Below are 27685 nucleotides of genomic sequence, written 5' to 3'. Positions count from 1 at the left end.
ATTGTTGCAAGGAAGTTTGAATTTAATTGTCTTAATCTGATTTTCATCTCGTAAAATTCCTAAAAACAGGCTCTGTTCTTCAAAAAGTTTAATTTTCCGAGTCTGAAATTGAAGTTCCAGAATGATTGTAAGGTCTGATTTCAAGTTTTTGGGACCTTTTTTTATGTCTAATCAGACCTAATTTTGAAGTTTTCTGAGTTTGATTTAGGATATCTAGGGTTTGCATAAGGCCTGATTCTGATTTTCAGAGTCCTTTCCAATTTGATTTTCACTCCACAAGGTCCTAATTCCATGGTGTTTAAAGTTGTTTTAGTCTGATTTCGAATTCTGGAAAATTTCAGAGTTTAATTTTGTGTCTCCAGAATAAGCCTAGGCTCTGATTTTATTCAAAACAGACTGAGTTTCAAGATTTTTATTATATTTTGAGTCTGATTTTAATTTGCAGAAGTATTCCTAGGTCAGACTTCCAACTTTAAGTTCAAAATCAGACATGAATCTCACAAAGTCTCAGTTAATTTAGCTCTGATTATTGTTTCTCAAACCATACTCAGTTTGATTTTGAGTCTGATTTTCAAAGTTTAATAAAAAAATCAGAGTTATTCGTTCAAAATTTGTCAAGACAACATCAAGATTATTTCATTTAATTTAGAATTTTTCCATATTTTCAGGTACTTGATGTCAACTCAAAGAAGAGACTTCCAGGAAAGTGAAGATGAAACAAGGGAAACAGTTGGAAAGATGATGGAAGGACAACATTCACGCTTCAAGCCGAAATCCAAGGACAAATGGGACAAAGAAGGACTCACTTCATCAAAACATTCAAGAAAATTAAGTCATCCAAGGATGAAAGGGTCTACATTGACCTTTCAAGTCCGAGGCAAGGAATTTCAGAAGAGTTAATCATTTCAGAGTATGCTTCATCACATGATGTAATTGGAACAATGTTGAGTATCAAGAGATATTGCCTAAGGTATCAACACTTTTTCATGATGAGGAATCAAATCTGCAAGGCAAGCTGAGGTGGCATCCCAGTTTTCAATCAGCCAATCCAAGGGTGCCAAGTTAGACGTGTCTAGGTGCAATGAACTAGACTCAACAAGTGGCTCCTATTTTCTTATTGGTTATCCAAAGTGTTGTAATTTTCCCATTGGCGGAAAGAAGTTTTTTTGCAAGTAACCCTAATTAGGGTTTTATCTATTAATCTTGGCCATTGATCTGAAATCAATCCGGGCCATTGCTTTGTAATGAGGTGCCTATATAAACCCCCCCTCCTCTCATTTGTAAAGGGGGAGATTTATGAGAAATTGTCATAATAATACTTCTTAAGTGCTAAGACATTATTCATTGTTCAATTGTTGGTGAATCTTGTCTACTTTTGCAAGTTAGTATGGTTTTTTGGCTCTCCATAGAGTAGATTTCATTTTTAAGTTGTTAGATTGAATGAAGGATCTAATAGAGATTGCTCAATGTGAAATGGATGTGTCCATACTGTTTATAATTGGATGATTTTCAATTATTTTGCAAAGTTAGCCTGGGCCAGTAAAAGAAACTTAACTTCCATCGCTTTATTCAATGTTCAAGATGTTGGTGAATATGAGTGATGTGAAAATCTTTTGATTTCCTTAGAAGATTTCTTTGTTCTTGTGTAGTTGTTGAATTTGGTGAAGCAAGGATTGGTTTTGGATTCCACGTTTGGAATTTTCATCTCTGGAATTCATAGGATTAGATTAAGATTAGAAGCAGCTTCCTAAACCCTCATCGTTTTTGTCTTTTTTTTCAAGTCTAGATAGAAGTAGGATTGAAAAGAGCTCATTGAAAATCATTCTAAAAAAGAGAAAGTTACAAGTGTCAGCAGTTAGCAAAATCCTTTGATTGATTCACTCCTCGAGCATTTGTGTAAGTCCCCTTGCAATTACCAACATTTTCGCAATGAACCGATTGAAACTATCCGCACTGAATGTGGAACCTTGGAGTCGTCTTTGTGATCACATAGGCCATCTGTTCAACACTTAGAGGATTTTGATCAAGAGAGAGTAGGATATCTTAGGGTATTTTATTTTGAGTTGTGTGTGCATAAAAAAAACACCAACATAGCTATAGATGCTTGATTGGCAATGGAGCAATATTCGCGGGAATTTCAAAGACAACCTTGTCAGAGCTATGGACGCTTGACTGGCAGCGAGACAATGTCCAGGATGTTTTTGAAGTATAGATACCTTTAGCTTGCCATAGCCGATTCTAGGGATCTTGATGATCTTATGGTTGGAATGAATCCAATTGCACACACTTGGGTAATCCAAGATCGAGTGACTTGATCCAATCTGAGATTCTACTTCCTTTTCACGTATATTTTCTACTCATTTGATAGGTTGGATGGAAATATCTAGTGGTTTTAGGTGTAAATTGGGTTTTTTTATATTTTAAATGTTCAGGAACATTTATCCGGGTTGGGGCTAGATGTTGTGACGTTTGCACACATCACCACATTGCAAATGGGGACCCCCTACTTTTTTGGCCCCCTTAGTCTTTTGGTTTTATTTCTTTGGGTCTTTTCGCAGCATTTGCTTCGGTCCTCCCTAGTTTACAAGTGTTTGATAAATTTTGATCAAGTCTACAAGTCGTTTGAGCAAATTTGGCTAAGTTTGGAGCCTGTTTTGCTTATTTTAGGGTTTTGCCCTTCAGACTTCTTCAAGGAAGCTACTAGTGAAATTTGAGCGAATTCTGACCACTTACTATTTTTAATAAGTTTCACTACGTGTTAGATTGTCTTTATTTTGCCAAAAATCAAACTTACTATTTTTAGTAAGTGTCATCCTAATCTTGGTTTGCCCTAATTATGATGTTTTTAAGTACTTACTATTTTTAGTAAGTCTATTTTTGGCAGGTCTATCTGGGGCAATGGTCACGACACTGAAGGAAAAGCATTCCTTGAAAATCTTTGTCTAAATTTGGAAAGTTGAAAAAGTAGGCAATTGATCAGAAAAGTGGCCAAGTACAAAGTTCTTTCCTGAAGTGGAAAAGCATGAAAAAACTTCTAAGGCAGAGAAACCCACATCAATTCCAAAAATGGTATCCAAATCTGGAAAGATCAAGAAATGGCTAAGTCGAGAAGGAAATTGAAATTCCTTCACCATGCCTAGGATGCACTCCAAGAATGGGTTTGGGCGCTAAGCCAAGGTGATGGAAGAAAGTTCAAGGATTCCAAAAAATCCTCCTCCATAGAGAAAATCCGCCCAAGTCAAAGCATGGGTGCTAAAGAGACATGTTGGTGTGTTTTTTATGCATGCACAACTCAGAATAAAATACCGAGAGATATCCTATTCTCTCTTGATCAAAATCTTCTATGCACTAAACAGACGAACTATGTGATCACAAAGACGTCTTCAAGGTTCCAGATTCAATGCAAATAGTCTCAGTTGGTTCGTTGTGATATGTTGCTAATCCAAGGGGGACTTACACAATTGTTCGAGGAGTGAATCAATCAAAGGATTTTGCTAATTCCCGACTCTTATAACTTTCTTCCTTTTTGGAATGATTTAGCAATAAGCTCTTTTCAATTATGACTTGGAAAAAAGGGGAAAATGATGAGTAGAAAGATAATTCTAATCCTAATCTAATCCTATGAACTCCAGAGACGGAAATTGCAAAAGTGGAATCTAAAACCAATTCTTGCTTCACCAAATTCAACAACTACATAAGAACGATGCAATCTTTTGAGGAAATCAAAATATTTTCATATCTCTCATATTCACCAACATCTTGAACAATGAATAAAGCAATAGAAGTTAAGTTTCTTTTACTGGTTCAGACTACTTTGCACAATAACTGAAAATCATCCAATTATCAAAAGTATGAACACATCAATTCCACATTTAAGTAATTCTATTAAATCTTTCATTCAATCTACCAACTTGGAAATGAAATCTATTCTATGGAGAGCCAAGAAACCATGCCAACTTGCAAAAGTAGACAAAATTCACCAACAATTGAACAATGAGTTGTGTATTAGCACTTAAGAAGTATCACTACAACAATTTCTTAGAAGTCTTTCCCTTTACAAATGAGAGGAGGGGGGTTTATATAGGCATCCCATTACAAAGCAATGGGTCGGATTGATTTGAGATCAATGGCCAAGATTAATAGATAAAACCCTAATTAGGGTTACTTGCAAAAAAGCTCCTTCCGCCCAATGGGAAAATTACAACACTTTGGATAACCAATAAGAAAATAGGAGCCACTTGTTGAGTTTGGTTCATTGCACCTAGACACGTCTGACTTGGAACCCCTTGATTGGTTGATTGATGACTGGGATGCCACCTCAACTTGCCTTGTAGATTTGATTCCTCATCATGAAGAAGTGTTGATACCCTAGGTAATATCTCTTGATATTAAACATTGTTCCAATTGCATTATGTGATGAAGTATACTCTAAAATGATTAACTCTTCTAAAATTCCTTGCCTTGGACTTGGAAGGTCAATGTAGAGCTTTTCATCCTTGGATGACTTAATTTTCTTGAATGTCTTGATGAAGTGTGAGTCCTTCTTTGTACCATTCGTCTTGGATTTTGGCTTAAAGCGTGAATGTTGTTCTTCCATCATCTTTTCAATTGGTTCCTTGTTTCATTGACACTTTCGTAGAAGTCTCTTCCTGGAGTTGACATCAAGTACCTGAAAATATGAAAAATTTCTAAGTTAAACGAAATTAGCTTGATGTTATCTTAACAAATTTTGAAAGAATAACTCTGATTTTCTGATTAAACTTTGAAAATCATACTCAGAATCAAACTGAGTATGGACTGAGAAACAAAATCAGAGCTAAATTGACTGAGAATTTATGAAATTTATGTCAAATTTTGAATTCTGAATTGAAAACCAGGTCTAGGAATGCTTTGAAAACTTGAAATCAGACTCAGAAATTTTGAACATCTTAAAATTTAGTCTAATTTGAACAAAACCAGATCCTATGATCATTTTAGAAACGTAAAATCAGACTCAAAAGTTTTCCAGAATTCATAATCAGATTTACAAACTTTGAAATATCATAGAATTTGGACCTTTTGGAGTGAAAATCAAATTGGGAAGGATTTTGAAAATCAGAGTTAGACCTTCTGCAAACCTAGACATCAAAATCAAATTTAGAAACCTTCAAATTTTAGGTTTGATCAAGACCTAGAAAAGGTCTCAGAACCTGAAATCAGACCTAATAACATTTTGGAATCACCGAATTTAGACTCAAAGAATTATAAATTTTGGAGAATAGAGCCTGATGCTAAATATTTTTGAGATGAAAATTAGATTAAGCAACCCAAAATTGAACTTGGGATATATAACTCTATGAAAATCAAGACTGATTTTGGATATCTCTGTAGAAGCACACAAAAAGCACCCCTATCACACTGATAAATTTAAAAACTTGATGTAGAATAGTCATGTATTAATTTGATTGTGAGATTTTAGACAAAAGAGAAGGAATTTGGGAGCCAAAACCTTTGAATTTCACCTTAGAAGAGCTTGAAACCTGCAAAGAATGGAAGAAAATCTCAGAGAATATTGATGATTGATCCTTAAATGCCTTGAATTCCTATTGAAACCTACAATCAAACTTCTAAATTGCCTAAGAAGCTTGAAAAGATAGCTAAGAAAGTTCGAATTCTCTGAGAGGAAGAGAGAAGTGTGAAATTTCTTTGTCAAGGCCTATACTTATAGGAAATTTGACCTCCTCTCTTGCACTGTTTTTCTGTTTTTTTGAATTGTTGAAGGATAATGAATGTGGACACCATTATGCCTCCAATTTGAACTTTCCTTGTTTTATTTTTTTCGGTTTTAAAGCTTCTTGTATTCGTTATTATTATTATATTTTTATCCTTCTAGAAGCATTCTTTCTTTATTTCCTTTTCAATTTAGCGAAGTTCAAACTTTTTCCTTTAATGAGGGGCAAATTTCTCCTTGTACTCAGTTTTTTTTTAAATTTTTAAATTTTAAATTTTTTTTTGTGCCTAGGCGGACTTTGAGTCTTAATAGGAATTTGTCATGATTGCAACTATACTTAGACAAAATTCCAAACCTTCTTCCGTATTCAAGCACCTTCATCTCCCTCTCTTGGGTGGATTTGCCATGTATGTTTGGAATAATTTGATCATGCCATGAACAAATGATTCTGGTGAATTCTTTGATTATGCCTCCAAACTTAGCTATTTCACCATTTTCTCCAACTTAACTTCTGGGATAGATCTTTTGGAACAAATTTCATACCTGGTGCCTTCTGGACGAATTCATGACATCTCTTCTGGACCTAGAACCCCCAAAACCCAAAAAGCAAAAAGCAACATTCTGTTTTTTAGAAAAAAGTAGGCCGAAAAAGGAAGTTCTCGGATTGGGATTAAAATATCAAAAAACAAAACTTTCGAATTTTAGAAAAAAACAAAAAACAAAATATCTAAAAAAAAGCAAGTTGTTAGAATTGACTCTGAGGAATTGTGATTGTACTCCAACCCATCCAAGACCATTCGTAGCATCAAATCATCCTTTTGACCATTGCTTCATTATTTGACTTTAATGACTCCCCCAAACTTCACGAAACTTGACTCATTTTTGATTTCAGAGATTGGAGACCAAAACCCTAAACTAAAAGCAAAACGGAAAGAGGGGGTCCCCATTTGCAATGAGGTGATGTGTGATTATGTCACAATAAGACCTCATGGAGGAGTTTCCACAAATGCAAAAAATCCTCAACAACATCAAAATACCACCCAAACATGAGGAAGGGCGCCAAATAGGGGTAGTGGAGAAATTTTCCTCCAAGGCTAGAATTCCTGCATATTAAAGAAATGTCGCCAAGTCAGTGGTCAGGGTGCCAAAACAAGGGTAGTAGAGGAAAAGCAAAGCAAGTTCATAATTCCTTCACCAAGTCAAAAATCCGCCCAAGTCAAGGATAGAGCACCAAAATGGGGTTCAGGAGGAATTTCCTCTTCCAAGCTAAATTCTTGAATAGCATGAACTTGGCACCCAGACTAGAGTCAAGTACTAGACAAGGGTTAAGGAGGAATTCCTTGATGCATCCGCCCAAGTCAGTGTGCATGGCGCCAAAACAAGGTAGAGGAGGATTCTCTTCTCCTTAATGAAATTTTTGTGCTACATGAAAATGGTGCTCATGGAAGAGATGGAGCGCTAGACTGAGGTGTAGGAGGAATTTTCCTCCATGACATGAATTCCTCCACATGGTAGAAATGATGCCCAAAGATAAAATGGAGAAGGAAAATCAAAGCAAAGGAAAAAGTCAAAATTCCTCTCTTAGGGATAGATTTCGCCCAAGCAGAAGAAATATCCAAGCAAGAAAAACAAATTCTTTCCCTTCGTGAATAAAACATAAAATTTGTTTAAGGCATGAAGAAATTCCTTCCTCAAGGAACAAATTTCCAAAATTTCTTCCCCAATTCAAAATATGCCCAAGGTTGGAAGCAGGACGTAAAAATGAAGGTTTAGGAAGAAAAGTTCAAAATTCAAAAAAATTCCTTCCTCAGGGAAGACATGTGCCCAAGGTGAAGAATTTCAAGGCACGAAGAAAATTGGTCAAGTGAGATAAATTTCTTTCTCTAGGACTCAGGTTGATAAAATTCCTCAAGCATAGAAGAAGTGGTCAGTTGATGGAGAAACCTCCCTTGCACAAATTGTTTCCTCAAGGACAAAATCTCTCTAGAACGATTTTCTCTCTCCTTGAATTCTAGACATACAGGAATCCTTCAATAGAGGAAAAGATTGTTAAAATTCTTCCAAGGCAGGAAAATCTTTCAAAATGTCTTTTGTGAGGTATGGAAAGATTCTTGTAAAGGATGAGTTGGCGACATGCAAAGAGAATATTCCGTATTAATGAAGCACAACTCGAAAAATTATAAAAGTTCCTATGACAGGGGGGTCCACTTGCATGGTGAGAATCTTTTGACTGCATGATGATATGGTGGCGCATTCATTGCTGGTAATGTTTGACCAAGTGGCAGTTGATTCAATGCATGGTAGTCGTCATATTTAAGGAGATAGTGGTGCATTTATTGCATGTTGGGCAATGTTGAATGTAATGGGTAATTAATGCATTATGGGTGCCATTTTGAGCAAAGAATAATTAATGTATAGTGGGCGATATTCCTCATTTATGACTCTCCCCACTACTTGGTGTCATGTATTTGGGAATTTATTGGTCAAACTCTAATTAGGGTTTGCATGCTCAATCTTGGCCATTGATTGGTTTGTAATCTAGGCTGTCCATTTTCCTCCTGGAAGCCTATAAAGGGGGTTGACCCCTTCATTTGTAAAAGGAGGAGATTGTATGAGATTGTTGCATTAGGCTATTGAATTGATAAACTGTAATACATTGTTCTTTGATGGTGTATACTTGTCTCATTTCATAGCTTGCATGGTTTCACTTTCCTCACTTAGAGTAGATTTATTTCAAGCACTTAGGCGAATGAAGTTGATTGCAATGTTATAAGGAGAAGATCGTATGCTCATACCTTTTGTTGATAGCTGATTGTTATCAACAGTGTAAGGTTGGACTGAGCCATTTTATGTGCATTTAATCCGAATTATTGAATGGATATTGTTCTCCGATGGTATTCATTGATAATTTGAAATCTTTCAAACACAACCCTTGAAGATTGCACCCACTTCATGTAGTTGTCTCAACGTGGCGAAGTGAAGTGTGGTTGATCTTATCCTAGACATTGTTATTTACTGAGTTCCTAGATTTAGAGTAGCTTTCCTTAAACCCTTCCTCATTTACTTTCAGCATTATTCAATCGAAAAAGTCCCAAAAAGAAGAGCCATTCATAGCTAAATCATTCGCACAAAATCTCCTTGAAAGTAATAAATTTGTCTTAATCTTCTTCAAGTGTATGTAAGTTTCCTTGGATTACCAGCTACATCTCCACATGAGCCTATATCCACATAAAGTCGCCAGTACGTAGTCAGAACCTTAGAGTCATCGTATGATCTTCCTGCAATCTTAGCATACATTTGACTTTGATCAAGAGAGATAAGGTAGCTGTTGGGAAACTTTATTCTATGTTGGGCGTGGTCACAAAAGGCACATCAACAGGTCTCCTCAGGGTCTTGCTCTCTGTCATTTATGATTTTCTTCATCTTCTCAAGCATTGAGTCGATGCCATCATACACCTCTCCTATGTAAGGCCTATCCATATTAGTGTAGCGAAGCAAACCCATAATGGGCTCGGTGAAACAAAGGAGATACGCCACATTTTCCCACCACGAGTCATCCAATATCCTTAGCCTAATTTTTGCTTCCCTCTCAGTGCTGCTTTGCTTCCATATAGACTAATTATTGCTGATCACCATATTGCAAAGTACCACTTTCATTTTCACAAGTCATCTCAAGACGATTAAGTTAGATGCAAAACGGGTCTTAGCAACTTGTAATAGAAATTAAAACAAAAAAATACAATTAAATAGAGACAAACATGTAAAAAGAATACACATTACACAATCAAACTATGAAAATCATAAAATGTAAAATACTAATTTTTTTTTTTTATAATTAAATTACTTGTTCATTTACCTTCAATAGCTCCAAATTTGAAAATAATCTGAAAATTCTTTGAGACATGTGGTGGGTTGTGATGAACATCTGGATGTCTTTAGCCTCTGCATACACCTCTTTGATCCAACGAATTTTATTCTCAATCTTTTGTAGCATAAGATTGAGTGAGTGGACTGCACAAGGTGTCCAAAAGATATGTGGATATCGCTCTTCCACCAACAAACCAATAACTCTACAATTCTTTGCGTTTTTCCATTATGACTTGAACAACGTTTCTAGGTCTCATTGTCTTAATGGTAGAGATGAGAATATCAGCAATAAATTGCCCATCTTTTACTTGCCCCTCACAATCCACGGATTTCCAAAGCTTTGCCCCTTTAGGGGACACCGCTATGACATTGATCAAGGGATGGTTTCTTGAATCTTTCCACCCATCCGAAACAATGAATACCCCTATCACAATCCATGAATCCCTTATGGGCTTCAATGCATCCTCAACCCCCTTGACCTCTCTTTCCAACAACGTGTTGCGTATCTTCTCATAATCAGCTTCCTTATACCCTTTTGGAGCTTTATTGACACTTTTCAACATCTTCCAGTATGGGGAGTGAACAACACTGGAAGGCAACCCATATATGCATCTTGCTATATCTTGGTCGGCAATGTCTCGACTCTCATTTTGAAATGAAGTTTCCAAAGGTCCCTTTCTTTTGCGTGGAATGGGTGCTTGAGTGTCATTGTCAGGCTTAGTTGCGGCAATATACAAGGGGCAGTCTTCTATCACAATATTTGAAGATGGGGGCTGCATTCCCTTTGATTTTTTTTTAATGGGCATATTTTGTCTATCTGCTTCTCTCTTTTCTGCTTCTTCATGCTCCATGATATATTTTAATACTGTAGGGCATTTCTTGACTCCTCTTCCAGGTATTCCATACAAATGGCCTGCCACCCAAAAATATGAACTATTCCTTTTTTTATCACAACCCCAACATTTCCAACAGAATCCCCCACCTCTTGGAAGGGGTCTTATAATATCAACATACTTCCACAAATGAGAATCAAAATTTGGTTGTTGTTCATTATTGCCTATGGAGGAAGGGGTAGATGCCATTGTAGTTCCTATGGCAAGAGATTTTATACACATTCAAAATATAAACAAGAGAATGAAAAAAAAATTGGTAGGTCTTTTGGACAATTATGAATTGAAGAGAAATGAAAAAAATCTTACCTCTTTAACCCAATAAAAGCTTGCAAAGGAGTAGGAATGAAGCACAAACACGTGATCAAGCCTAACAAATCAATCTTCCAACTCCCTCTTGCTTAACTAAACTTTTGGTCAACCACCTATTTGCACACCAAATGAGACATAAAACCCAACATAAGTCATTTTAAAACTACTTTTTAGGGTATGTCAAATTTTTATTAAATTTGCAAATAAAATTGTGTTTGCTGGCACTTTTTTGGTTGGGTTTGCATGTGGTCCATTAGAGTTCGCCCGGGTTTGGCTTGGGTTTGAACCTGGTCCGTCTGGTTCGAACTGGCCGCCATGGTCATGGACCCTGTTTGTATCCTATCCGGACCCAGTTCGGACCGGACCGGTACCAGGGGGCCAAAGGGCCGAACCAAACATCCTAGCTAAAAAGTGAAGATTCAGCTGCATTTGTATAGTTGCCTTCTATGGGAAGAAGAATAAAGTTATTGTCGAGAGCTCTATACCTAATACACTAGTTCCATTTGCCACAAGAAGCTCGCCTTCACCTCTTGCCTTCAATCTTCCTTTTGATACAATGCTTCAACCTAGACATCCTTGGAACAAAAGTTGTCCTTCAGAATTATTATATATCATTGGAATGACATCCTTGCTTTAGCATTAAAGCCTTAGCCATCCTTTAATTGTGATAGCTTCACAAATGGAATAAACCACATATAGGATGTAGCCAATTTATGCACAAAGGCCAATAAACCATATTACTATTCTAGATGTTGCCCTTGCTAGTTTTGAAGCTTGAAAACTACAACTATTTTCCATAGTTACAAGACTTAGATTGGACTCAGATTCAACAACTTGATTTTTGACATGGACTTGGCCAAGACTGTACAAATTGAGAAAACCATAAAATATAGAGAATTTTAAGGATTTAAAACTTGTAACATGTACCCTTCAATAAATCAACTTTAAAGACATAATAAACTAAAAACTCATGGATTATGAAATCCTTTGCATGAAAGGGGCTTGCATCACTTGTCCCAACATTTTTAATTGTGCAACAAGTTCTACATGAGCATCTAGGATAGGTGCTTAATGATGATGTAATCATTATATCTTCCTATGTATTAGTGACACCAACTTCCAAGGGGCTTGCTAGTTCTTTAGCCTCCTCTGCCATGTCCACTTTCTTTGCTTGATCAACCCATGCAATGTCTTCCTCATTGAAGATAGGATCCTCAACCTTGGTGGTCCAATTTGATTGTGTATTAAGCTCTTCTAGAGTGATGGAAGATAAGTTTGTGCCTAAGATGTGTTTGAGACGAAGGCAAAGATTAAAATGAATATGAACAAGATCATTCTATCTTTGCAGTAACAACCTCTTGCACTCTATTGAGTGAATGTGCTCAAACATACTTTAATTGCACTTGCATCTTGAAATGTTGTGTAGTTGGCTCAAGACATAAATTGCAAATCTCTTAATATTTGACAACTTAGCATACACCTTTCCCACCGTGCATCTAAAATGAGAAAAAACAAACTCAATCTCATTTTCCAACTTTGAATTTTAACATTAATATAAAAGAAGGGAAATTTTTTAATTGTTAAACTTAAATTACGTCTTTAATGGACTTACCAAGTTGTAATATCTTTTAAGTTGCCTTGCATATGTCTTGCGCAAAGAGGTCCCTTTATGCAAATTTGTAGATCTCAACTTGATAGATTATCTTTGCTCCACGCCGAGGATTAGGTACCACTTCACGAACAGCAAATTTGAATAAGAAATTAAGATTTTACGATTTCTTTCTCTTGACAATTCGTGGTTTCTATAACAAATCGCAAGAAGCTTCAAATGGATTATATCCCCTATGATTAAAGTGGGTGTAAAATCAATAATATTTTGGGTATCTCCTATTGTTTCTAAAGTTTGTGAGTAATATAATTTCTGGAGGAGATATGAACAGCTATCAGTGACAGTGATACTCATTTTCCTACACGGGAGCCTTAGAAATTAATTTGTAGCTTCAAACACTGTTTGTACACAACCATTCTAGTCGGCAGGCTGCATTGGAAACTCTGTGGTGTCTGGTGTATAAAACTTTTGATTTACATCAGTGCATTCTGGGAAACCTTAAGGGTTGAGTCTTTCTCTGTGGAAGGATTCAAACGATAGCTATTGAAGACATGGTTCATTGGTGATTTGTTTGCTGCATTGAATAAGAAGAGGAGGTCAAAGATTAACAAAGATTAGTTAAACATGGAAATGACAAATCATAAAGTAATTAAGCCATGAAGAGTTATGCCGGTTAACAAAGGACACACCCTAATCCAAGGCCAAAATCTTGGAAGAAGACACAACTTTCCAAACCCGTTGGAAGGATATAAATTACATTACCTAGGCAGAAGTTGAGGGGCATCGAACATCATCAGCGATCAGGAAACACATCTTCAGATTCCTGTATCATTAGCAATCAGCGAGATACGCCTTCAAAAAATATCAATATCAAACACCATCATTCATCATCAATCATTCCCAAATTCTTTTGCAGAAATATAAGAATCAGATTGATAAGATCAGCAGGCAATAATCATTCCAATCCCCAAACGACAGATCGCACTTCCAACATAGCATCGAACACCAGCAGTTGACATCAGATCAGTGCATCAATCGATAGCAGTTGAGGGATTGCAATCTAACTGTACAATCAACATCTTGATATAATTAATACTTAGATCATATCTGTCAATTCTTTAGGTGTATCTGTATGCATCTTTATATGTGAGGTTTATGCTAAAGTGTATGCCTCTATGTTAAGTAATAGATATGCTTACTGTCTGAAAGCCACCTTGCGAGAGGAAGGGTCTGAGGTGTAAGAGAAGGGTGGTGAGCAGGCTCGTAAGTAGGCCGTCCTAGAAGGACCATTGTGGCCTAGGACAAAGAGGGCACTTATAGAGTCAAGTAACCCCTTACAACCTGTTGGTGTACGTTTTATCATTCACCGAACATTAGAATAAAATGTCAAGGACACTCTATCTTCACTTGATCAAAATCACTACATATGCCAAGATTGCACAAGAAAGACCACACGACGACTCCAAGGTTTATATATGCGAACAAGCGATTTTATGTTGGGTAGCTACTTTGGTTATGTATTGCTGAAATACAAGGGGGACTTACGTAGAATGGCTCTTTTCTACTCTACTCCTAGGAAAATTGAGAGACGGTGTTGACTAAGGCAAAGGGATGTTAGTGTTTATAGCTTAGGGAGACATTTCCTCCTAAGTAAAATTAAAATAATGTTTCTCAAGGCAGGTCGGCCTTGACTTACAAATTATATTTTATATTATTAACTTTCTTAAAGGAGGCCGACCTATATGAAGAGACACATTGTTTTGTATATATATACAAGGTGGGGACCATTCAATAAAATCAATCAATTGGAATTACTTCATTCGCACCTCCAACAGAAGTTCGCCATTCCAGCAGGTCAGATCTCAAGGAGAAGATTATTCATTTGTATCAAGGAGAGATATCACTATTCTTTGTATCAAATTCAGCCTTGAGTAGGGCTTGAGTTGTAAGCAGATTTTCTGCTCTTATTCATCTGATATATATATAAAAGAGAGAGATCATTTCTTGCTGAGTTTTTTTCTCCCTCGAGTAGAAGGGTTTTCCTAGGATATATGCTGTGTTCTATTTTCCATGTGCTGTTGTATTTTTGTGTTTCTGCTTATTGCAAATGTGATCCTATAATCAACATGGTATCGGAGCTAGGTTTCAGATATATTCAAGGTGCTTATTCTCCATGCGGTCTGAGGGAGGGCACCACCTTTGGGCGCCGTTCTCTGCAATTGTTGTCCACTCAATCAGTGCAAGATCCAGGCAAGTAGATTCAACATTATCATTCTCTGTAAGCAGTAGCATACTACCCATGGTGGATCCATCCATACTCCGAGAGTTACTTATGCGCACCTTGCAAGAAGGGTGTTTAGTACTATAAGCGTTATTTAATACACAGATATGAGATTGCTCGGCTTGAGCATAGGATAGCCTAGTATTGCCAAATTCATGTATGATCTGATTTACCTTGCCGTCATTTTATACAACTGTTCTATGTGAATCTCTATTGCAAAATTTGGAAGTTCGGTTTTGTGAAGTTTTTTTGAGGAGTATTTTCCTGACATTGGGAAGTTTGATTCATTAAAGAATTATTTCAGTATTGAGTGGATCGAATTCATCTTTGTGATCAATTCCTTGGTGGAGAATTTGTCACTTGTTGAGTATTGAAATCACAACTTATGATCATTTCGACTTTGGGAGTCTTCATTGACATATCCAAGCACAACTCTCCACAACACATTCAGTTGGATTTTGATATTGGGGCTCTGGTTCATATTCGGTGTGTCCTGAGAAAGTTCGCACTTCTGTGGGAATGGGCTCTTGAATTGGTTCCTCAATGATGGGAGAAGAAATATCCATCTAATTGCCTCCCATTTCACTGTCTAGCTTTTGTTCTGTTGGTAATCAAAATCACTGGTTTGATGATCCCTAAGAGCATCCCACTTTTTGTGATCGAGATCAGCAACTGATTTTGGCCAACTTAACAGAATTACCAATTAGGTCTTACTTCCCTTCACTTCTGGTTCTGCCAGACCAAGGCAAGTATACCTTATCATTAGCTATTCTCCTTTTGTACTATGATCAGCTAATGACACTTAGGTAGATTATGTTACAATACTCCTATTTGAAATCACTCTTCAATGGCATGGAAATGAGAATGACCTCAAGTTTATCTTCTACTTCTACTATGCAAAACTAAAACTGAAATGAAATCTATTTTATGGAAAAATGTTTTCTTGACTTGGTTTTGATGGGATACAACGCTGAGTATGCAATGTAGACCAATCTCTTTCTTCTCAATGGGCACAGAGTCGTATGGAACCTTGTCTCTTTCGGTCTCCTACCAGACAATTTTGCAACTATCCACTGTTGATACTCTCACAGTTGCTAATCCTATTATGACAGCCACTGTATAGTGAATTTAATCAAACTTCTACAGTAACCATCCAAGAGTGTGCACCTTCTTGTTCATGAAATGAAAATAACAATATAGCAATAGAATGAAGAGTAACTCAAATGCAATCTCCAATCTTCTTAGTATTTAAATATCAGGCAGATTCGAAACAATACACCAAAGTAATCTTAATGCAACATGTAAGCAGAAAGGCAACTGACTGTATATTACTTTAAAACAGAATTGTATTACAATATTAAAAATAGCTTTGTCTGATATGTTACATTACAAAAATCTCATCCTTGTTGATTTAAATTTTGAATCCTATATATGAAGAAGACCCGATAGAGGCGTCTCTTCATGGTGCCTCTTCGATATGTTCATGTCGCTTCTGGTGCTCTCTACTCTGTCGACAAAACTTCTTTCGATCACTTGGGCAATCCTTCATTTATTTGTATTTTCTCTTCGGGTTACCTATGGTGAATGCATCTGAGATGCTGTTTTATCAGGATTGTTTTAACTGTCGACATACTAAAAACCTATATGCCCTACTTCACAAGTTATCTCGATGGAAGTTTTTGTCATCGACTCCACCTTTCGCTATGAGTTATTTCGATATAGGTAGTCTAGTCAAGAGTGTGTTATCAGAGTAGCTGTTCCTATGTTACTACATATACTCGCTTTCGGAATAGGCTGTACTATTGGATCATTGATAGTCCATCATCCCGATCTCATTAGTTATATCGATAGTGGTATCTTCTTCATTCTCCTTTATCGCCATAGGTTTTACCGATATTAGCTCCTCGGTCATAAGTGCATAATCGGGATAGTTCCCCCGATATCGTTCTATATATTTATCATCGGGATAATTTTAATGATCGGAACCCTATTGATGTGCTATTCCGACTTCATAAGTTATTCTGATGAGCCTGCATAATACATTCTTTCATCGAGATAACTTGTATCATCTGGATAACTTTTTGAATTTACCCCTATCTCATATACTATTCCGACAGGACTTGTATCGACATGTTGTATCCCAAAATATGTGCATCGGGATAGTTTACTCTATCGGTATTGCAAAATATCATTTGTCCGCCTTAGATGGCTATTTCGATAGGCAGTCAAGACTTCATGTTTGGCATTGCTATCCCGATTTCCATGTTCAACTCTAATTTATTGGATCGGGTTAGCTATCCTGATATCGATATCTAACTTTGATTTATCAGGTTGGAATAGCTATTTCAATATATATATGAAATGCTGATCGGTGAAGGTTATTTTATTGGTCTTTCCTGGGTTTATCAGGAATTTTTCATATATCATTAGGGCAAAATGGAAACAATATGTGGGACTCTATGTTAGGTAAAAGAAAACCTTTTTAGCTTCAACCTTTCACCACTTTAGACACAAAAGCTTGGTGATCATGTCAGGGGTATTATTATGAAAATTTAGGGTTCCAACATGTTCATCAATCAAAATTCTGACTAGAGCTGTGGATGAGGCGATGATAGTTGAATGGCCTTCATTAGACTTCTGCCGCCTACTCACATCCTCTTCTCCAACAACTTTCTTTCCTTTTGCTCTTACTATATTTTTAGTGGGCTCCTTCCTCTTCCTTGATCCAACACTTTCTGGATTCCTTGGACAGCTAGATGTTACACCATGATTAGAAGACATGGACTCATCAGTCCCCATGAGATCATAAGTGAGGGTGATATTCCTTGCTTTCAGCTCTTTTTTTCTCTGAGCTGCCCACCACTTAGAGTATTCAATCACAAACCTCATTAGATCACCCAAATTAGATCTCTCAATATTTGTCCAGTCAACCAGGGCAAAAGGCTCGTTCTTTAGGTTGGCATAGTCTGTCTGCTTGTATTCATTTTCTTCCTCAAGTTGATCTGCCACTCGGAAGACTTCAGATGATCTGATCAAATTCAATGGGATTCTAGACCAGAATCTCTTCCTTATCTCAAAGTTGTCAGCAGCGTTGGCCTAATAATCTTCAAGGTCTGTCCTATGCTCAAACTTCACTCCATCAACCATTCCCATCCGATGAAAAGGATCAAAATGACTCCTTGCTTGGTACTATAGGAATGGGTACCATTGAATCTCTTTGTCGGCATGTGTGGCAGCTTGGGATGATGACAAGATTCTAATCCTTTTCCAACATTAAGAGGAAAAGACATTATTGCCTTTTGCTTTCCTCTTTGCACAATTATAAAAGTCTCCAATTGTCTTACTACAAGTAAAACCATCCTGTTTGTAGGAAACATGGGCAGCTTATACGGGGATCCGACGAATCCTTGAATTCGCAAATATGTGAACCTGAGGTATTGGATATACCAATATCCAAATCTGCTAGTCAAATCCTTCGACTCTTGAGAGAGTCGCTGATGAAGGCCTCCGTGAAGGGTTCTTGTGATATGCATAAGGAATGCATCATTGACCCTCTTAAAATGAAATTTCTCCTCTAGGTGCAACTGTGGGTAGCAGTCATAAACAACGAATTGGTTCTCCTTGTTTCCTACCGCTCCTCTACACACTAAGCCTATGTATCTATATGTTCTGGCCAAGGAATAGAACAAGTAGGAACTCATGTAAAATGTTCTATTCTTCTCTAGGTTCCTAATTGGATAATTCAAGTTATCACTAATGATCCTAGCCCAGTTGATCATCTTCGTGCCAGCTGTAACTTCATGGATAAAATAGTACATCCATGGCTGAAAAGGAGCACCTTGCTGGCTACCTGTAACTTTGTTTAATAAGACAATGAGGTCACCATAGTCTTCTTTGAAATAAGGTCTGAGAAGGGTCTTAGGCATCTTTGAAACACTCTTCCTAGGCTTCCCCAACCATGAATGGTTAATGTTTGCCTCGTACTCCTCTGTGTTGTCTTCATATAGTTTGGTTGCTTCATCCCTGGTCATATAGATCGTGTTGTGGTATTCGAGGATGCGGAAGGCTTCTCTGATTGCCACTTCTCCAATATTGGCGAGCACTCTACCATCGGGAGCAACAATTTCTCTATCCTCAGGGTTATAATGTTTAAAACATTCTGCAATTAATTCATTACATTGTACTGCGGGAAGGAAACTAGCAGCTTGCACAATTCCATTTCACATTATCCTCTGTGCAATTGGAGTGGGTAACTATGTGTCTGTGCCACGCATTCTCTTCTTAAACTCACGAAGATTAATGTGCCCAAGGTTGGTGTCTCCAACCTGCTTCCATTTAGAGTTCATCTTCGATTTTGTTAGAATAATAATTTCTTATATTGTTAATGGTCAACTTAGGTTGTTATATTTCATTAATGCATTTACAGTATTAGGTAGATTGAGGTAGGTAATATCATTAATTTCTACAGTGTTTGTATTTCTATAAATTGTAATCTTTACCAGTTAATATGAACAAGATATTTTACTAGTGAATCTGATTTTCACATGGTATCAGAGCTAGGCCACGAAACTTGTTTTTCTCAGAAAATCTGCACGTTTTTTTAACGACTTGGGTTTTTGCAACTTCACCTAGGGTTTTGACCCTCTATTTCAAGGCGATTATTTTTTTCGATCACAGATTCTTGGTGGGTTTTTCGAAATTTCAACTGGGTCATCGTCAGATTTTTCTGGGTCTGCAGATTTTTTTCGCTTAGGGTTTCTACACATTCAACTAGGGTTTTGACCCTTCAGTTCAAGTCAAAATTTTATTTAGATTGTAGATTCTTGGTGAGTTCTTCGAAACCTCAATTGGGTCACCATCAGATTTTTCTAGGTCTGCAGATTTTTTTCGCCTAGGGTTTCTGCAACTTTGTCTAGGGTTTTGACCCTCTGTTTCAAGGCGAAATTTTTTCTTGGTTGCAGAATCGTTGTGGGTTTTTCGAGAGCTCAACTGGGTTGTCGTCGGATTTTGCTGGGTGCATCGTTTTTCGTGCCTCATTTTTTGAGCCTGCGGATTTGACCCTTCATTTTCAGAAAAAATCATTTTGATTACAGATTCTTTTTGGGTTTTTTGCAAGGATTTTTGGATCTTCGTCAGATTTTTTTGGGTCAGTAAAATATTTTACCTCGAAAACTGTGCTAGGGTTTTGAGATTATATCCTTCGTTTCAAGTCAATTTTTTTTTATTTGCAAAATCTTTGTGGGTTTTTCGAGATCTGAATTGAGTTGTCATTAAATTTTTCGGGTCTTCAGAATTTTTTTGTCTCGAAAACCGTGTCAGGGTTTCAGTTTCTGCCTCTGAATCTGACTTGTAGAATTTGTTTCTAAAAACCCTTTGTTTTCATCCTCTAGTTTTCGTGCATTTGTGCCTTCACCAATTTGACCTTGGGGGACATGATGGCATCGTTGACGAACATTATGGTCGAAAGCAGCCAACAGTTCAATGGCCGCAACTACAACACCTAGAAGCAGCGTATGTTGACAATTTTTTAGTACCGATGTCTTGATGCAGTTGTCCTAGGCATGTCTCAACGTCTAGACACTGTTGGAAAAGATCAAGACAAATGGGATGAGCGCAACCGGGAAGCAGTCATGCTCATCAAACTCTCTGTCATTGATGAGAAGCTACCTGTTGTGATGTTTTCACACATCGCCCCATTGCAAATGGGGACCCCTGCTTTTTGCTTTTTAGGGTTTGTCTTTTTAGGTCTTTTAGGGTTTTGTCCGTTGGCCTTTGCATTTTGAGTGTCGCCAAGGGGATCACCTGGATAGCAGGTCCTGCTTGGGTGATGTCCTGATCCTGAAATTTTGGCTAAGTCTGAAAGTCCTGATCCTGAAATTTGGCTAAGTCTGAAAGTCCTGATCCTGAAATTTGACTAAGTCTGGAAACTGAAAAACCTCCAAAAACTAGATTTTGCAATATAACTCCTAGAGGTCTGAAACCACTCTCAAACATCCTGAAAGTATATATGGAATATAACTTAAAGTATAAGTTCTTATACTTAAATGTTATATTCCATAAAATTATCCTGATAGAGAGTTCAAAAAGTCAAATTTCGCTCCTGTCCTTCACTGAGGATCCAGAGCGAATTTTGCTCCTGACCCTCTCAGGAGGTCCAAGGCGAATTGCTCCTGTCCCTCACCAAGGGTCCAGGGCGAAAAAGGCTTATTTGAGTCATTCCTGACCTTGTTTGGTTAAATTGAAACATCAAAGGCATGGTGGAGGATGAAATGAACGTGATAAAGCATCCAGATTTGATTAAGGCAATGAAATGATGGAGTTTTGCCTAGAGAGGTAATTTCGCTCCTGTCCCTCACCGAAGGACCAGAGCGATTTTCTTTATATACACATTTTTAGACTTTTCTTGGACTTGAACTTTTATTCATAGCATGAAGTAAGGTGAAATCTTCCCTAGCAAGGACATTTCATGGTGAAAAGTGAAGCATTTTGGCCTAGAAGGCAAAATTCGCTCCTGTCCCTCACTGAAGGACCGGAGCTTGATTTTCAAATTTGCACTGTTCTTGCAGGATCAGGACAATTTTATGATTGGAAGAGATCAAGGAAAACATAATTTGTGCGTTGAATATAATTTGAGTGGTCCACAAAGGAGGAAATCAACCCAAGTGACAATAGGCGCTCCTGTCCCTCACTGAAGGACCATGGCGTTTTTTCAAGATTGTCCTCTTCGTTTGAGATTTTGAGGCAAAACCTGACTTGGATGGGAGAGAAAAATGATGTTTTATGCCTTAGATGCGATTGAAGGTTTAAAGAACAAGGAAATATACCTAGAAGACAAAAGGTGCTCCTGTCCCTTGCTGAAGGACCAGAGCGATTTTCTAAAAGTGCAATTTTCTTGCAAGGACAAAACAAGTTTTGTGATTGAAATGAATGGAAGAAGGCATGTTTAGCCCGTTGAAGATAATTTGGAAGCCTAACAAAGGATGGATAAGCTTGGATTTGCAAAATCGCTCCTGTCCCTCTCCAAGGGACCAGGGCGAAAAACCTAATATCCACCCTTTCTCTTCAAGTTTGGACAAATCTAAGCCTTGACACAAGTGTGAAATGAGGTTTAAAATGCCTTGAGGTGGAATTGAGATGCAAAGATTACAAATTTTAATGACAATTTGCAAAATCGCTCCTGTCCCTCTCCAAGGGTCCAGGGCGAAATTTCTAAGTGTGCCCATTTACCTTGCATTTCGAGATAACTTTTTTGTTTCCAAGACTCAAAAGGGAATGGGGAATGATGTTCTACGCTTTGGAGTAATTTGAAGTGATGAAGAATTTATGCAAAGGACTCAAGAGCGCTCCTGTCCCTCACTGAAGGACCATGGTGATTTTTACAAAATCAACAATTTCCCTCCAAGGTTACGCTAAGGCAAGATTGTGCAAGGATGAAAAAGTCTTCTAAGGCATGGTGAGCAAAGATTTGACTTCAAAGTTTGATAATCCTAGGCTAAAATGCAAAAGTCGCTCCTGTCCTTCACTGAAGGACCAGGGCGAAAATCCTTAAAGCTCCTATTTTGCCTTGCAAAAACAAGTTAAACATGTATGGAATGGATGAAAGAGATCATCACTTACCCCACATTGGGAGTTGGCAATTAAAAGGACGAAGGATTGAGAGCAAAAGTGAAAGTCGCTCCTGTCCCTCACCAAGGGTCCAGGGCGAAATTGGTGATGTCCTTCATTTTGACATTGTTTGAGTGTTGATATTCTTAAAATTCACCAAATTTGCTCACTTCGAAGCCTTTGGAAGATTAAATCAAATTCACATAAATTAAAGGCATTTCAATTTAATAAATTAATTTTGTACCTTGAAATAATCAAAATAAACATCTTAGAGGTATTAAAATTAATTTAAATAATTAAAAAAATTAAAGGTTGAGCGCACAAGGCATTATTTTGTCTTTATTTATCAAGTCGGCCTTCTTCTTGGTGGTTTTTTATTTTATTTTAAGGCTTAATTGCTAGGTTGGCCTCAACAAGGATCAAGGTAAGCGCTCTATATAATGGGAGAGGTTCTTTAGCAAATTCAAATCATTCTTGCATTATCTCTCATGCGAACTTGAAGAGCATATTTTGAGGAGCGAAATCCAGAAGATTGAAGGTGAAATTAAGCAATTTTGAAGGTGAATTTCCAGATTTTGGAGAAGCTAAAGGAGGGCGAAATTCATATTGAAGGCTATTGGAGAGGTGGTGGAGTTGATGCTTGTGAAGACTAAAGGAGGCGCATTTTGCTAAAGGGAGAGCTTTGATCTGCATTTTTGCCTAGCGAATTCTCCTATTTTTGCATCATTTCTTAGAGTTCAATACTCAACAGGAGGTATGGCGAAATCATCTTAACACCCTTATTCAAGGTTTGATTTTTAGACATTTTTTAGAAAAGTCTAAGTATTGCATGGTTAATTAGGAAATGATTACTCAAGATTTATCATGAAGTTTCCTAATTAAAATCTTAAATCTTCCTTTTAAGTTTAATTTCTACACTTCAAGATATATTACTAATTGTGAAATGTTGTGTAGGCATCAAATGGAGATCTCGGAGTTGGAAAATCAAGCCAGATCAAGGACGACCTCCTCCAGTCTAGCATCGAAAGGATGGCTTTCTTCGATCAAACATCAACAAGGGCAACTTCTTCCAATCTAGCATTACAAGGCCAGGTACATCAACATCCTGCACATCAGAGACAAAAGAAGTCAGAGCAAAGGGCTCGTTGAAGAAGCAGATAGTTCCAGATGAATTAATTAAAGCTAGCTTCTCAACAACATTAAGTTGAATATCTACCAAGATACAAGTGTCAAACAAGGTGGCATCCTAGTCATCACTTCTCCAGTCTGTGTGGTCCACCTCAGCACGTCCAGATTCAATGTACCTAACTCATGGGAGATGGCACAAACTTCGATGTACCTACCCCGACTATTCATTGGTGGAATTTTCCAGAGAGGACATGTGTCCAATTAATACAATTTTATCATTGGTCAAGCATTAAATGTTATGTAATGGTTGTAACAAACCCTAATTAGGGTTTTCATTGTAAAATCTTGGCCATTGATCTCAAATTGATCTAAGCCATCGAATTGTATTAAGGGCACTATATAAGCCCCGGCTCTTCATTTGTAAAGAATAGATAGAAAGCAGTTAGAAAGGAGTTAGTGAATAGAGAGTAGTTAGAAGGTGATTAGAATAGCAATTAGAGTAGAGTAGAGAGAGAAGTCAAAGATTGTTGCTAAGATGTTGTTGTAAAAGACTTGTAACTTCATTGAAGAAATGGTGAAATTTATGGGTCGATTCGACAATTTGCATGGTCTCTATATTTCTCATATTTGATTTCTTGTTATTAGATGAGTGGAAGAAATGTGCTTGATTGATGGTGGAATTCGTATATCCATACTACTAGCAGTTTGTTGATTGCAGACTTGCCTTGTGTAGTCAACTGGAATCATTCAGCTTAAGCTTAACTTCAATTGTCACTTCTTCATTGATATGCATCAACCTGATGGTGTCTATGCCTACAGTGATGATTTGAACATCATAAAGCTTTCCTTCGAAGATCGCACTAACCTTGTGGAGATGGTCCTGGGATGTCAAATCAAGACTTAGTTAGAATTCCATCAAAGATCATTCACTGCTCTTACATTCTTAGTGTTAGGATTAGATCCTTTCCTCGCCCTCGTCTTTTTTTCCTTTTTTTTCAAATCAAAGCTAGTAAGAGCCTGTGTTCCAGCAATATTCAAAGCAGATCAGACGTTCAATCATCAAGTGTAAGTCCCCTTGTGATTCCAGCAAATCACATCATACCACTGGTGCTTGTCCACACTTAGAGATCCTACAGCAAAGAACCTTGAAGTCATCCCGATTGATCCTTTTCGCGATATCTTCAGCATTCGGAGACTTTACTCAAGAGAGGATAGGGTACCCTTGGGTATTTTATTCTGTGTTTGATAGTGTACAAAATACACGTCAACACTACCTCAGGTACCGTTTGGCAAAACAACGAAGGAGATATGGGATCATTTGAAGAGTCTCCATAAAACCTTTGACAAGAGCAAAGCGTTCTTTCTTAAGAATATGCTCTTCACGATCATGATTGATGAGAAAACATCTCTTCAGGAGCATCCAACAAAGATCAAGGATATTCACGACTAGCTGGAAGCTATTGGTCGAAAAATGGAGGAAGAAGATATGGTGGTCATTACTCTGAAGAGTCTCCCACGCTTGTATGAGCATTTCATTGAAACACTCAGTATCACTTCCATTGACATCTATTTGAAGTTTTTCGATCTTTGTAACAAGCTTTTACAACAAGATTGGTGGCGACAACAGTTTGGAAGTAGTACCAGTTCTCTCGCGTTCTCTGCCAAATCTTCTGCTAAGAACAAAGGGAAGGCTCAATCTTCTCAACTGAAAGACTCTGGTTCTTCTCAGGACAAGAAGAAGAAGAAGAACGTTCAGTGCAATTATTGTCACAAGTTTGGTCACATGAAGGCCGAGTGTCGAATTCGATTGGATTCTGAACAAAAGAAGCAGGGAGGGTCTCAATAGAAAGCAAATGTCGTTGAACACTCTGAGTAGAAAGAATTTGCTTTCTATGCTTTTATGGCCAAGAGAACAGCAAATCCAATACACTCTTCTGCTTGGTATATTGATTCAGGAGCTTCGCGACATTTTACTCATCGTCGGGATTGGTTCACGAAATTTGAACCATTTTCGGATTCAGTAATCTTCCGAGGAGGAGTACACAGTTGCTGTTAAGGGCACTGTCCAGATTCACTCAAGAGGTAGAAATTTAATATTTCTTGATGTCTACTATGTTCCAGGCATGGAATATAATCTCCTCTCCGTTAGTTAGATCATGAGGCATTCTCCTCGATTAGATGTTGTCTTCAGTTCGTCCATCTTTAGCGTCGTTGATAAGGAGACTCATACTACAATCGCAATGGGACTTGAGGATCATGGTCTGTATAGACTTGCTGATTTTGGTGATTCTCAGGAGCACACTCTGGTTGCTCGGAGTACATCCATTAGAATACTTTGGCATCAACGTTATGGGCACTTAAACGTGCACTATCTCTCTCAGTTATATCGGGAGGGTTTGGTTGCTGGTCTACTTGAGATCCAACCTCAAAATCATGGAGTTTGTGTAGCCTGTCAAGCTGGGAAGTAGCATCAGGCATCATTCTCGGATGGTGATTCTTGGCGAGCCTCCAAGGTCCTTCAATTGGTTCATGCTGATGTATGTGGGCCAATGAATACACCTTCTGTTACTGGTTGCAGGTACTTCTTGTTATTTGTTGACGATTTCAGTTGTAAAATGTGGGCGTATTTTCTGAAAAATAAATCAGATGTGTTCAGTACATTTCAGCAATTGAAGGCCTTAGTTTAGAAAGAATCCGGTTCTCAGATTGTCACTCTAAGGTCAGATAATGGGGGGGAGTTTTGTTCCAATGACTTGTCCACATTTTGTGCTACACATGGCATTAAACGCCAACTCACCACACCATACAACCCTCAGCAGAATGGTGTAGTTGAATGTAGAAATCGCACCATTACTGAAATGGCTCGTTCTATGATAGAACATAGAAATCTTCCTAAGAAATACTGAGCTGAAGTAGTTCACATTGTAGTCTATCTACTAAATCGATCACCTAAACATGCCGTTAAGAAGATGACTCCTGAAGAAGCTTGGTCAGGACGCAAGCCTAAAGTGGGCCATTTGAAAGTCTTCGGTTCTACGACTCATGTATGGATTCCAAACTCTAAGCGTGCTAAGTTGGATTCAAAGAGCCAAACACTTATGTTTACTGGTTTCAGTGACAAACACAAGGCCTACAGGTTGATTGATGTAGAGACAGATCGTCTCATTTTCAATCGTGATGTTGTGGTTGATGAGACTACTGGTCCATTTATGCCTTATGCTATTCCTAGTCCTTCAACTCAATCTGTGAAGACTCCTGATGTTGGTGTTCGTCTTTCTCTTGGTTCCCATGATGGGAGGGCTTCAAAGCATTTTGACTCTGAAGATGTGGAATCTATTGATCCAACACCACTTGATTTGTCACATTATTTGCATCCAGATAACTTTGTTCTGGAAACCCCAGGGGATGTTGTTTCTCCAATGCCAGATGTTGGTACTTCTACCCTCAGGCCTAAATGGTGGGCCAAGACTATAGGAGATCTTCATGATGATGAGCTTCTTGAGGATAGATCAATTCGCCGCAAGAGAAGGCAACAAAATACAATCAACCTTGCACTCATGGCCAACATCCACAACATCCATGAGCCCCAAACGTATTCTGAGGCTAAAAGGCATTCCTGAGTGGGAAAAGGCTATGGAGACAGAATACCATAGTCTTGTGAAGAATAACACTTGGTTCCTTTTGATTCGCCTCTTGGGAAGAAACCTATCAGCTATAAATGAGTTTACAAAGTCAAGTATCATGCAGATGGTAGTTTAGATAAGTACAAGGCCAGATTGGTTGCTCAGGGTTTTACACAGCGGGAGGGCATTGACTACGAGGAGACTTTTACTCCTACTGCCAAGATGAGTACCATTCGTCTTCTTCTCGCCATTGCAGCTTAGTTTGGATGGAAACTTCACCAAATGGATGTTAAGAGTGCATTCCTCAACGGTGAGTTGCAGGAAGAAGTTTATATGACTCAACGCCCTGGCTTCAAGGTTCCTAGTAAGGAACATCAGGTTTGCAGATTGGTAAAAGCCCTTTATGGCTTGAAGCAAGCCCCTCGTGCTTGGTACTTCAAGATTGATCAGTATCTGGTTGAACATGGTTTTCAACGCAGTCCCTCTGACACTAATTTGTAGGTCAAACTTTCGATGATGAGATCCTTTTTCTTGTTGTCTACGTGGATGACTTGATCATTATTGTAAATTCAGCACATTGGATTGCCGCAATCAAACAGGACTTGTGCCAAGCTTTTGACATGACAGATTCGGTGCTTCTCCATTATTGCTTAGGTGTCG

At 37.8% G+C, this 27685-nt stretch overlaps 1 protein-coding gene across 5 annotated transcripts in view; it reads left to right on the top strand.

The window, feature by feature from the left end:
- Positions 1-27685, top strand: part of LOC131069300 (uncharacterized) — a 129171-nt gene that overhangs the window by 63620 nt on the left and 37866 nt on the right. The window contains exon 3 of one of the 5 annotated variants that reach the window (XM_059209741.1): positions 23229-23458. The exons of the other annotated variants lie outside the window; for them this stretch is intronic. Within the exon in view, the coding sequence (XP_059065724.1) occupies positions 23229-23423 (195 nt within the window). The 3' untranslated portion in view covers positions 23424-23458. Of the gene's footprint in view, positions 1-23228; positions 23459-27685 lie in introns of those variants that run through there. 5 annotated transcript variants of the gene reach the window in all.

The sequence above is a fragment of the Cryptomeria japonica genome, chromosome 8 (assembly GCF_030272615.1).
Source record: "Cryptomeria japonica chromosome 8, Sugi_1.0, whole genome shotgun sequence".
In the NCBI taxonomy this organism is placed as follows: Eukaryota; Viridiplantae; Streptophyta; class Pinopsida; order Cupressales; family Cupressaceae; genus Cryptomeria; species Cryptomeria japonica.
This window is presented reverse-complemented; position numbering and strand designations above follow the sequence as displayed.